The sequence below is a fragment of the Brienomyrus brachyistius genome, chromosome 13, assembly GCF_023856365.1.
Source record: "Brienomyrus brachyistius isolate T26 chromosome 13, BBRACH_0.4, whole genome shotgun sequence".
NCBI lineage: Eukaryota > Metazoa > Chordata > Actinopteri > Osteoglossiformes > Mormyridae > Brienomyrus > Brienomyrus brachyistius.
In genome coordinates this window covers 20,805,363-20,819,099 of record NC_064545.1, presented here as the reverse complement: position 1 = coordinate 20,819,099, position 13,737 = coordinate 20,805,363, and the positions used below count along the sequence as shown (strand labels likewise).

At 48.1% G+C, this 13,737-nt stretch overlaps 1 protein-coding gene across 1 annotated transcript; it reads left to right on the top strand.

Annotated features, from left to right (window-relative positions):
* Positions 1–2: 2 nt before the first annotated feature.
* On the top strand, positions 3–13,497 carry sntb2 (syntrophin, beta 2). Its single transcript, XM_048973566.1, has 7 exons — positions 3–1,200; positions 7,490–7,721; positions 9,115–9,322; positions 9,413–9,555; positions 9,871–10,067; positions 10,338–10,528; positions 10,726–13,497. The coding sequence occupies exons 1-7, from the start codon at positions 492–494 to the stop codon at positions 10,816–10,818; spliced, it is 1,773 nt and encodes a 590-aa protein (XP_048829523.1). The 5' UTR covers positions 3–491; the 3' UTR covers positions 10,819–13,497.
* Positions 13,498–13,737: the final 240 nt, after the last annotated feature.

Below are 13,737 nucleotides of genomic sequence, written 5' to 3'. Positions count from 1 at the left end.
CAAAATTACCGATAACGGGTTTGAAATAAAGTCCGCAGGGCAGCAGCCGCAGAGCCCACGTCGGCGGAAGGAGCGCCTGCCGGGCCGGGAAGGGTCGTGCCGTGCCGTGCAATGCCGTGCCGGGCCGCTCCGCCTCGTCCACGCGCGTCGGACCCGCTCCGCCTCTCATTGGCGGCGCCTCTGATCCCGCCTCTGCGTCCCGACTTCTCGTTTAGTTTCAGCCGTCGGCGGTTCGCTCTGGCCGCGCTTCATGAATATATAAAGCGGCCCGGAGCCACGGCTTTCTAAGGGGGAGGGTTTGCGCCTTCTTTAGGAAGGTTCCGCTTCTCGTCTTTCTCGTAAAGTGGTCGGTGCGGAATTCGGCTCCCGGGTGGGTGTGTCGGAGCGGAGCAGATCGCGGCGCTTCTACTCACCTCGGGACGGGGCGGGGGGAGGAAGAGCGGAAAAGTTCAATATGAATTTAGTGTGAAGCTCGGACCAGAGTTACTAGCATGGCCATCTGGACCCGAGCGGACAAAAATGGACAGCTGGACCTCCTGTTTCGGGACCGCTGGATCCGTGTTTCAGCCGAGCTGACCCAAGAGACTTTAACTCTTTCGGCCGAGGCGGAGATAACTGGACCGGGGAATGACGCCGATCACGCATCGCCGGGCCTGCGGAGCTCGGTGTCCAATGGAACCCAATCAGGAGCATCTCCGGATAATCCGAACCGCAGCCGGACGCAGAGCCACGGCGTGCCGCGACGGAGCAGCAGCCCAGTGCGCGGGGGTGTGGGCAGGGGTCAGTCCGATGGCAGCCACGGCTTCGCCAGTCCCGGTTTGGCCAGGTCGGCAAACGACAACGGAACTAATTCTGATTTTGGCAGCCCGGGATCCAGCTACGGTAGCCCTGGATCCAGCGTAAGTTCTAAGCACGGTGATCCCGCCGCCAACTTCGACAACAACCCGTCGGAGGGAGTGCGGAAAGTTCGTGTTATCAAGCAGGAGTCGGGGGGACTGGGTATCAGCATCAAAGGGGGCAGGGAGAACCGAATGCCCATCCTGATCTCGAAGATCTTCCCGGGACTCGCAGCGGACCAGAGCCAGGCTCTCCGTGTGGGCGACGCGATCCTGTCTGTCAACGGGATCGACCTCCGCGACGCGACGCACGACTCTGCGGTGCAGGCGCTTAAGAAGGCCGGCAAAGAGGTGACGCTGGAGGGTAAGCCGAGCAACGCGACCGCCGGGGACTCCGGCAGGCCGGGTGCGGTGGGGAGCCGGGGGCTGCCGGCACTCCAGCCCGAACAACCGCTAAACTGACAATCAGAATGATCAGATATAATATGTTTCAAAAACACATCTCAAATCATTTGGGGATTTGAGAAGTACAGTAACTCAATAAAAGCCCATAAACGTTAAATGCAACGGAAGAAATGCCTTGGCGCGTTGGATGTTATTTGCGCTGACATTTAGCGAGGTATTGTGAGGGATGCGGTGAGGGGGTGGGGGAAATTTAGTTCACTCTCTCTGGAAAGTTGCTTCTATAATTGCAGCGAGTTTCCTTACAGTGTTACCGTGATCTGTGTCTGTATATGGAAATGCGGTATTTACTGAGGAGGCGCAGGTAACGGGAAAGGGGAGCGTGGAGAAAAAGCAGCATGCAGTGACCCGGCTTATCATCATCATCATCATTATTATCATTATTACTACTACTACTACTACTACTACTACTACTACATGTTATTGTATTTTGAAAGTCAATATTAATAACAATAGCAATGCATTTTAAAATACAATACCATGTACTTATTATTTTATTATTATTATTATTATTATTATTTATAAATATTATTATTGTTATTATTATTAATAATGGCAATATAAGGACATTGCTAGATGGGGTGTGCTATCAGGCATTGCAATGAAGTTCATCAGCCCCAAGAAAACGGGCACCTCAACCCATTGTACCTACACTCAAACCACCCGTTTGTGTGGGGCCCTGAAGATCGGGGGCCCCCTTTATGCCAAAAACAGTAACTGCATTGAAGGGGCCTCAGGAATATAAACCTCCCCCAGTCTGTGTGGCATAGCAGAGAGCAAACCGTGTCCTGATTGGCTGAACATTTTGTACATGCCTTTTATTGCCTCTGTCTTTCGATGACATCCATCCATGTTCCTGTGGCTCCTGCTGGACGCGTTCCCTGAGGAAGGGAACTGAAACACAGTGCACCCGGCAGCGGTATACCATGGACAGAAGTGCAATCCGCCAGTGACACTCGATACATTTAACCTAATAATAATTCCCAATTACCCGCTGCCATTTAGTTGTATTCTCAGTAATGTTTGCCTGACCTTGTTGTGCAGTGCTTGACACTTATTCTGGTGACTGTTAAACTGCCCTTTTGACAGTTTGACGGCCATTTTCGTTTCGCTCTGGGGCTAATTTAAGCATGTTTCTTGGATGTAAGTGACCCTGATTTAAAAAAGGTCCGTGGCGTGTTTCACAATGGGGCTCAAATCACTGGCTCTGGGGGGGGAGGGGGGGTGAGTGGCTGTAACCCGGTCAATAAGCAACTAATCCAGACGACTGCAGCTCTCTGCTTTCCATCCGAGATCCTCTACCTCCTAATCACCCTTTTTCCTTGTGCATTTCAAGCATGGTTCACACCAAGCAGTCCAGTTAAGTACAAAGTAGGCAGTTATAATGCACTAGAACAACAAAGAATTTTTTTTTTTTTTTTTTTACTCCGGAGAAGTAAATCTATATAATAGTATGATGTAAAATGGAGCAAGTGGCTGTTATCCATATAATGTCTTAACATAATACTGTAATGATGGTTAGTAAAAGGCCAGGGCGTCTGGTTAATATTATGGGATGGAAGTGTGTCAGAACAGAGGAAGAGTTCCCACCGGAGGAATAGCAGGATACAAGTGAACAGACTTCCCTGGGGGAGAGTGGTGGGCGTATGGTTGGGGTTGCGTCCCCTTCATCCGCATTGTTCTTGTGTGCTGGAGCGTGTAGGTAAAGGGCCGTAATGAGACCTTGACATTTCCTATTATTCCTTATTATTTATCAAGTACATAAATTTATCTAAAGTAACATACATTTTTTAGGAAATACGGACTCAAGGACCAAACGGTGACATCACTCTGCCGACTCTGGGATTTGAACTGACAACCTTCTGATCACAGGCACACTACCCACAGTGGCCACCCCACTGAAATCCCACAAGCCATCAGTCATCCATGTGAATGGAAAGCGTTTCAGTGGCACTTGTACTCCATTCAGAACAGATCCTCCATCCATCTATTCATTCTCTTCCACTTAACGATTCGTCGACAATGTTTCATGAAACAGGCAGCAAAATATTGCAGAGCTGGGTTTCCTAACTCCCTCCGGGTAACCCTGTGCAAGAGTGACTTGGCATATTCTCAGTTTTTTTTTTTTAGCAGTTTTCTAATTTCATGTCTGAAAATCTGCCTGGACCAACAGACCACGTTTCTGTATTCTGGAGGATCTCGCGTTCTTAGGGGGAAAAAAAATCCCTTCTCTTTCCTAATGCAGTTTGGGACACGCACCCATTTGCTGACGTATGAGCGGAACACATGAGCGCCGGGGGCTATAAGTTGCATACCCCTACGATCCTCCCACACACACACACGTATATAAATACACATCGATGGAAGTCTCATGCATGTCCTATCACATCTCTGCTGAATATGGCTTCCTTAGAGGCCAGTGACGGTTTGTAACCTCACATATCTGACCCGAGTCCTTGTCCTGTGTAAAGGTCAGACTACTTTGCATGTGCCTTGAAGCAATATGTAGAAAAAAATCGCATTAAGAGAAATCTGCATGACGTGCTAAAACGGCATTTTTCTCATGACGTATGTTTAAGGTACCGTGTTTGCATTCATTTGACAGACTCACGGTTCCTTATCTGCTGTTGCTATCCATCTCATTTCCGTCCCAGGGTGTGGGAACCATTCTGTGTCGGCACCGTGGATAAACGCGCTAAGAACTGAAGGCCTGCTGCTTTTTCTTGAACCTTCCAACTCTCCACAAAAGCATGTTGAGGTCCTGCTTTATATTTGTCATAGTAACTACGACTGTTTCCTTAGTTACCAAAACTTAGCTACATCGCAGGACCCGTACTTCAAAAAAGGGTGCCTTTATTTTGTTTACACTGTTTCGGATTCATTTTTATGTTCATTTTATGATTCTTTTTAACTAATTTATGGCTGGATTTACTGAGACTGACTTGTGTTATGCATTTGTGGATGAGTCAACTATGCGTTAACAGAGAACTCTTTAAGGAATGAAATTTCATCAGTTCAAATGACGTATTTGGATTTGCCGAACATTGTAACTCTTGTTTTTTCGACGATGGCAAACAATGGAGACATCCACAAAGCTTTGGAGATTTGGTGTGTTCCAAGTTGCGTGGAATATTTACCACCGACTGGAGTTAGTCTGCTGAATCGACTCGTGTTGAATTGTGTTTGGCGTAATTGCATGCATCTTGGTTCGATTTTGTTTTGTTTTTCAAGTTAATGGCTTTAATTATTCCCTTGTCATACAACCCCCAAACCACTTCAGAGTGCTGTTTGTGATATAACATATTTCTAAATTCAATAAAGCACGAAATCATTCAGTTTCTCTTTATTTGTATAGGCAGAGTGTAAACAGTGGTGGCTTAATAGATGTTTGGAAGTTCTACTGAGGAAAATTGCGCTTCTTGGGGAAGGTCGAGAACTTTTTATGACACTTTGTGTTACTTCCCCACAAAATTCCTCACTTAAATGCCACAAGAGGTAAATATTAGCATTGGACATCAGCGTATTAGTTGAATAAGTACCGAGTCCCTGTAATGTTCACCCCAGTTTGACTTTTCTCTGGCTTCAGCCCCAGTGCAATAGGCCTGATTGGGCAAGGTCTCCTGATGCTTGTAAGGCATGGGCCTGGGTTCGTGACTTATCATGCTACAGTCAGGGCTTGGCTGTGGGTTATCGCTGTGGAAACTGGGAGCTGGCGGCGTGATGGATAGGTGGAGGTATGGATACTTCAAAAATTATGACAAATTTAGTGTGTAAAGTAGCGCAACATACACATTCAGACATTTAATATACTGTAACAATAAATGATATGGAACACCAACCCTAATATCAGATGTCCAGGGAAAGTGTTGCGTGGAATTCTCTATTAAAATGTCAGCTGCTTTAACATAGTTTGTATCCTTAACGTTTTCACTTTACTGACACACCCAGACACTGGGTGATGCACCTCTGGCTGTGAGGATCTTCTGTCTGTGATTCTGTGGTGTCTCGCTCTCTCTCCTCTCGGTCTTCGTCGGGCCCCATACCGTCACAAATAGACGCCAGTGATTAAGCAATGTCGTGTGAAACGTCGGCCGAATGTGTGAGCATGAAACGGTACTGGACTACGCCTACTCACGGGATGGGGGGTTCAGGTAGAGGGCAGCTGCAGGCCGTCGGGCCCCGCGGATGCGTCCGAATGTGTTCGCTGGCCCCCCTCCCCCAGAGCTGGAGGGGCCCCTGGAGTAACTGGCCCCACATACTGTTCTCATTAAGGCCTGGCTGGGGTCCTGTGAGGGGCTGCCAGCGTGCTGAGTTGGGGGAAAAAAGTGTGGGAAGTGGGAAGGCTGGATGTGTGAGGCAGGATCTGGAACCTGTGGTTGTACTCCTGGGGCTGAGGCGGGGGGGAGGTTGGCCGCAGAGTGTGTGTGTGTGTGTCTGTGTGTGTGTCTGTGTGTGTGTGTGTGTGTGTGTGTCTGTGTCTGTGTGTCTGTGTCTGTGTGTCTGTGTCTGTGTGTCTGTGTCTGTGTGTCTGTGTGTGTGTGTGTGTGTGTGTCTGTGTGTGTCTGTGTGTGTGTGTGTGTGTGTGTGTGTGTGTGTGTGTGTGTGTGTGTGTGTGTGTGCCCGTCTGTCTGATCGAGGGAGAGGAACAGAACCGCAACTGTGTCCGCAGATGAGAGAACTCTGCCAGACCGCCCTCCCGGATCTCCTCCGCCTGTCTCCATGTCTCATCTCTCATTTCCCCGCTGGCTTTGAGGGAAGAAGAGGAGTGCTGTGGGCAGGGGGGCGGGGCTTATTGTGGAGTGAGCGGCTCTGTCAGCCTGGAACACCCCCCCATCCCCCCCCCCCCCCCGACCTCCACTACCGTCCGTTGTGTGTTGCTCTAATTAAGCACAGAAATGGAAACGAATGACAAATTTGATGGGCTCTAATGAGGTCTGTGGAGTGGCTGGATAGCTGGAAATGTTTCTGGCTGTTGGACAGATTCCCTCGTTTAAAGAAAAAGAAGAAAAAACTACATTTAGTAGAAATGAAGTGCTGCTTTTGGGCAGAAGCACGCGAGCCGTCCTGGACGTGCGGTTTAGTCGTCTCTGGGGCTGTAAACTTTCAGCAGCAGCTTCTGCTCCGTCGCCTCCTCCCTTTCTGGTCTCCTTGTCCTCCTTCAGTGGGGGAGTTGCTTCGCCATGGTCTCGGCCCCCGGTCTGTCTCGATCTCCTGGCTCTCTGTGCCTCTTCATTTGGTGTGGAGCTGTGAAAGCAGGTACCACAGACAGCGAAACAATAACCAGAATGACTGAAATAATAAACTGGATTTGGTTGATCTTTTTTATCGAATATCTAATGTGAGCTATATCTATACTGTACTTGCCTGAATGACATTTGCCAAGCAGTTGTGTCCTATACATGTGATGTACACAGGCTCTCCTCATTTAATGACCCCCCCCCCCCCCCCCGAATTTACCAAGTTGGGGTTTCCTTTTGACCTTGTCTTTATTCAAAATAAATACGATTAAGTGTATTTACAGTATGCAAACCTAAGTAATATATATTAGGGCTGATTTCCTCTGGTCTTATGCTGGAAATATCGGTAAGTGACGGCTCCTCGCTTATTGACCAATTCGCTTAACGACCTAGTCGTAGGAACAGAACTCGGTTAAGTGAGGTGTGTTGTACTTTTACAACAACCAATCACATCAAATTTAGGCACACCATCATTTTGTGGCAGCCAGTCACATTAAATATATGTTCAGAATCATCTCGCAGCAACCAATCGCATTATCTGTATGTATGACGTAGTTTATCAATAGCTAATCACATTGCATGTATTTACAGTCACATTTTGGTACCGTTCCACTCACTCAGTTAGTCACACACACCCAACCGTCACATTAGATTGCGTTAATGTTGACATTATCATGGAAATAACCTCACATCTACCATATTTGTGTTGGCTGGTCAGTGTTTTTATCCTGTAGGTTTTTTTTCATACACGTCTGAGCCACACAGGGGTCAACGCTGAGCGCAAAAGCCCACCTCATTTTTAAGAGTCATTTTGTACATGTGCATGGAATGCAGGTTCTCTATTCGTTAAAACGTATTTCCCATGAGTCAGTGGGATTTCCTGGCTCTTTTGGTTTTCCAACTTTTTTCTTTACCGGGTCTTTTGTAACTTGCCCACTTGGCCTCTATTTGCAGTGAAGTACATCAGGGAGGTGTCGCCACTCTTCAAGAAGCCCAATCTGGCATCGGATCTACCTTGGGATGCAATTCGGGATGGGGTGCGGGGCACGCACTCCCCCAGCCTGGGCGGGAGTGAGGACTCCGGCTCCCCGACCCACCGGGGCTTCAGTCCCAAGGATCGGAAAGTCATACCTCTGAAGATGTGCTACATCTGCCGGAACCTGACCATGCCGGACTTGGAGAACAGGTAGGAGTCACCTGCATGCATGTGTGTGTGTGTGTGTGTGTGTGTGTGTGAGCACCTCCGAGTCTATGGGAAACGCCAAGCTTTGGGGTCACTGTGCGCTGGTGGGTATAAGCGGCTCCATGTACATATTCTCTCAAACTGTAATTGCTTAATGGTTGCTTGACAGCTGTTGGATCATGTCCAACAGACCCCTCCTACTCTCTGTTTCCAGATTGCTGGTTTTCTCTGTCTGTCTGTCTCTACAGAGGGTAACTATTGTCAGGTAGTTCTGCATTCAGTGGCTGAATGTTGTTGCTTCAGAACTGAGCGTTCTTCTGATGTCCTAACTTACATTTTTTTTATTTTGAATGTGTTTCAAAATCTACTGCCCTGCTGATTAAAAAAAAAAAAAAATGTACGAAATTTAAATGCTAATGCAATGGAAGAATATTCCATCCATCCAAACGCTTTCTCAGAGTCAAAGGGGGGCTGGTAGCCTGTCCTGTGCAGCACGGGGCACATCCGGACTCGCATACGCTCATGCACCTCGGCAGTTTAGAGATGCTTGTTGGCCTGACTGCATGTCTTTGGACTCTCGGATACTTGTGTGATGCGGGTAGAACATGGAAACTCCACACACACAGGCGACGTGGGATTCGCCCCCTTAATGCTGAAGGTGTATGACGGCGCTGCCCCCTGACGCAACATCCTCCAAAGAATGAAAAAAATGAAACGAATTAGCATTTTGCTAGCCACAATGCTAACATGGAAGCGTTCGACGCAAGAATGTCATCGTACAGTTTTAGCAAGTGCGGTCAGTGTCCAGAAGAGACCTTTTCCTCTCAGATGAATGTACACTTCCTGCCTGTGGGGATGGAGTGCTTGCATCTGTGATCCGGGCCATTGTTGGCCGTCGTGACGGGCGGGAGAGGCGTACCATCTGTGCGGCTACATTTAGCCGCAACCACTTTATCGATGTCGGAAACGGTGTCCCTGTGGCCGGCCTGAACATCCTCCTGGTGTCCCCTTGTGCCGAAAACATGTTTTTTCTTACGTTACAGTACTTCCTGTATATTACATTCTCTGGCTGTTCGTTTAATGCGGCAACATCAAATAGGTGAGCAAGTTAAAATTCGTTGCTTGACATTTCTGGCGTGGGGCCACGTCGATAGCGGTTATCAGGCTTCCAGGCGGCAGGACTCGCATGTGAATGCATTGTTGCCATGGTGAGTACAGTTAGCGAAGAAGCCTCACTAAAGGATTTGCAAAGCTAGCCTCTAATCTGGTTAACGGGACGAGGGCTGTGGATGCACAAAAGCCGGATGCGGGGGTCAGGTGGATTTTTATTTATTTTATTTTTTTTCTGGATGGAATGTTCCGGAAAGTGGGGACTCAGCCGATGTTTCTCTTTCAGGCTGCTGGAGCTGCACTCCCCCGACAACCTGCACACAGTAATCCTGCGCTGTAAAGACAGTGCCAGTGCCAACTCCTGGTTCACGGCGATCCACGCCAACATCACTGCCCTGCTGCCCCAGGCGCTGGCCCACATCAACTCCATCCTGCGCATGGGCGCCGGCGGTTCACACCGCCACGTCAATCACATTGGCTGGCTGGCCGAGCAGGTGGGCGTGAGTGAGCGTCGGTGCGCGTGCAAGCGAGACACCCACCCACAGATAGGCCATGTGTGACCCCCCCCACCTTCTCTTTCTTAGATGCAGATGGACGGCATGCGGCACCACTACCGGCCGATTGTCATGGCGCTGACAGATAAAGACATCCTGCTTTTTTACTCGGTGCCCTGGACCCATGAGGCGTGGGCCTCCCCCATGGTGATACACCCACTGCTGGCCACCAGGTGGCGCCAAACGTCGAGTATCACAAACACACACTGTCACTGACATGCTTCTGCAGCGTTCAGGAAGGGGGGGGGGGGTGTGAGAGCCGAGCAATTGGCCGGAAAGGCAGACATGGAGCTATTTTAATAATAATACTAACCTTGTCGGCCATGTAACCATGTTACATTTATCCCGATGGTTCCTGTACTTATTTCTGTAGTGTAAAGGAACCTTTTGCTGGGAACAAGGAACAGGGCCACACAGACATGCACACGGCAGAGTCCCGGCTAACCTGCATTCTGTGTCTCCCCCCACCCGTCATCCTCCACCCCCAGACTTGTGCATTCCGGCAGTGCCCGTGGCTCCCCAGCGCTGGGCGGGGACCTTGTGTTCGGCACACGAACGGGCACGCCACGTGGGGTCGAGTCCCATGTTTTCCGAGTAGAGACGCACTGGGACCTGTCGACGTGGACGCGGGTGCTGGTGCAGGGAGGCAACGCAGCCGCCGCGCTCGTGAAGGAGGTGTCCATCGGTGAGGAGCCGGGCTTATTGGCAGGAAACGGAAAGGCTGGACAGACGGACAGATGCAGTGTCTGCTTTGTTGTCTTTCGTTCTCTTTCCCCCTGTTAGTACCCGAACAATCGCTGGCTCGGTGGAAAGAGCCGGAAAACTCCACTCTTTTCCCTTTCCTGTTCTCGAGTCGTACACTGTTATGCGCACGCAGGCAAGCCTCTCGAATCCCTGCCAAGTCTGTCTAATGGTGTTGTTCCCCCCCCCACCCCCCCCCCCCCTCCTCCCAAAGGCTGCCTTTTCGGCCAGCAGGAAGTGCGGCTCACCGTGCACTATGAGAAGGGCTTCACCGTCACCCGCGAGAAGGACGACTCTGCAGGGGACCCCGTGCTCTTCCGCTACCCCTTCGAGAAGCTTCGCATGTCGGCCGATGATGGGGTCCGCAACCTTTACCTGGACTTCGGGGGGCCCGAGGGCGAGCTGGTAGGCCCCGTCTGAGCCTTCCGTTTCACTTGATCAGTGGTTCTCAGATTTTTGGACCAAGTACCAAAGCAACCAAGTAATGAAATGGAATTGCATACCGCGGATTGGGAAGCGCAGTGCTAGATTGTAACTATCAACTGCCGGTGAAATGACAGTGGGCTCTCTGCTAACGCCTCTCTCTCTCCACTGTCTGCCAGGGGTTCGACCTGAACACCAGCCCCAAACCCATGGTGTTTGTGCTCCATTCCTTCCTGTCTGCTAAACTGACGCGCCTGGGGCTGCAGACATGAGGCCAAGGAGCCAGGAGGGGGCAGCATCTTCCTTCCCGTTACTCCTGTGCCATCCATGGCAACCGTGCGGGCCTGTCCCTGCCATCTGCCTGCCTGTCTGTCTGTCTGTCCCCGGCCGTCTCTGCATGTGTGCGCTCCGTCAGACCAGGTGGCTCTGCCACTGGCTCTATCAGGATTGCCGAATGTGCCTTAAGTGAAATGAGGACGAAAGGAGGAAGAAAAAGCTTATTAAACTGTGCCATTTCTTTTTTTTTGCCGTTTTAAGAGGCCATAGTGTTAAAAGATGCTTCAAACGATATGCACAGAAATAGCGACATATATATTTTTATATACTTTCTCTATTTTATTTGTTTTACTCTGCATGACTTGATTGTACTTTTTATGACATTCTAGTTGTTGGAAGCGGGAGCCTGACTTTCCCAGGGTCCTTGATCACGAAAGTTCAGCACTACCCAGTGCCCCCCCCCCCCCCCCCCCAGTGTGACGGCACACCTTTGACCCCATAATTAACATATTTATGATTTATTCATTTCGCGTCGTTACATTTTCATTATTTGCCAAACCACACCTCCCCCTTCATCTTTGTCATGTTTTTTCCCCTCTGAATTTATACAAATATGAATGTGTGCTGGTTGAGGTTTTGTGCCCCCCCCCAGTGGTCAGCAGGAGTACTGCTTCTCACTTACTCATTGACATGCTAATCTGCAGTCTCCTGCTGCCTCTGAGACACATTCGTCACACATGCAGTACCAGTCAAAGGTCTGGACATACCGATTTACAATAATTTGTTTTTCAACAAGATAAGTAACCCTAAGCACACCATGACGTTATGCAAGTACCGCATTATCTTGTGAGCATAGTAAGAGATGGAGTGCTGTAACAGATAACCTGGCCCCCACAATTCCTCCCAACCATGACTTAGCAGTGCTGTCATCAAAGCAAAGTAGGGGCATTTTAAGCTGTCTAAAATTTGAGAAAAATTTGTAATGCTGAACACTTCTCCTGGTTGCTGCAGTATTTGACATGTATTACTTCATGGCCTCAAGACCTTTTACTGTACGGTGAATAAGAGCTAAAATGGAGACACGCGCATTAAGAGCAGGTGTGTCTAGACTTTTGACTGGTAGTGTACCAGGACTTGCCATGGGTGTTCTGGCAGCTTAGGCAAGATTCTGACCCTGACGCCCCCCCTCTGCGCCCCCCCTCAGCCTCCCAGAGCAACAGAATTTGGTCCGAGTCATTTCAGTTACAACATTTCAGTATTGCAGGATATCTGGTTAACAAATATCTGTTTCACAAGACAAGTAGTGAAAGATTAAGTCTAGTGTAAATAATGTCATGGAATGCAACCAGAGGCATTTCTTCTGATTTTCCTTCACTTGCTCTTTTGCCCCCAATCAAATGGCACCCTAGATGATCCTCTGTTTTTCCTGTAGGGTGGGCCAGTCTTGCTGTTAAACCACTTTTACAACGTGACGAACGGGTTAGAACCACATCTGATTTATTCTGAGAAGCACAGATTTATGTTTTACCGCGTTCTCTAGAGTAATTTTCCGCATTCCCTTTGCTTTCACATGAAATATTTGAAGTACTACAATCAGGGCTACATTAACGCAGCCGCGGCCCCGTGGATAGGGGTGGGATGCATCGTAGTTCTTAAGTCTTCCACATGTTGCTTATGTGTTGAAATCATTTAAAGCAGAATGTATTACACAAGACCTTAAAGAAGAATTCATCTTGGATGTACGTGCCTTGATGTTGCAGTTTCCTGCCGTACTAAGGAATCTGGAAGATCGATAACGGACTTGTCATAACAGGACGAGATGTCCGTAGAGTTCTCACAATATGACTGATGTATGTTTTTCTGTTCTGTGGTGTTAATTTTATGAGTATTACCCCTTATGTGTTACTTAGGATTAATATTTCTTATGGACTGAGGGGGCTTTGCTATTCTGTTATGGAGATGAACCAGGCCCCCCCTCCCGGCCGCGTTTCTGCACTCCTGCTGCAGTCAGTCAGTCATGCGTCTGGGCTTTTTTTTTTTTTTTTCGGGGGGGGGTCGCTATGCGTCTCCTGCCGTATTTTATTTCAATTTTGAGGCACCCAAAAGCCAGGTCATTGTTTTCCAGATTTATGCAGCCTGAGGAAAGTTTAGAGAATATGTAAGTTCTCTCGGGCAAAAGGATTTTCTCTGCTGATATCTGTTTCGGACGGATCGGTTTAAACAGCCACGCAGTTGTTGTTTTATTATTATCATTATTGTTGTTATTCTTATTATTATTATTATTATTATTATTATTATTATTATTAGTAGCAGTATTATTATTTGATTATTTTTAAAGTTGTACCAGACTAGTTCACTAAACTGAAATGACCTAGTCTGTCTTCTGACTGTTAAGCTTCTGCTATGCTACTGTCAGGTTATTGCGCCCTGTTTAAATAGTTATGCTTGTGTGTGGAAGGGAGGCTCGTCCAACCAAAGATTTCAACAGCAGTGAGCATCCGTTGCAATCACATATATCACAATCAAAAGGGTTTACTGCTGTGATTTTTTTTTTTTTAAACTATGTACTACATTTTAAGCCTGCACTCTTAAGACATACAAATATATAGCACTATTTCAATGTTAAAATATTAAAACTGTAAATATCTTATAAATTAAAAAAAACACTTTTCCCAGTGTTTTGTGATTCATTTTCATTATTATGGACAGCAAAACTGTATTGAAAAAGTGGATTTTGAAGAAGGGGTATATAGATGGATGTGTAATTTTAATATGTAACAGTAAGAGAAGCGCAGCATAATCGCCTGGTATTATATCAGGAAGCTTCTAAAATTGCGATTATCTCGAGAACCAAGATCGCATTATTGTTGCTGCCGATAACTGTCAAGCAGAGACCCACCGTTCAAAACACCAGC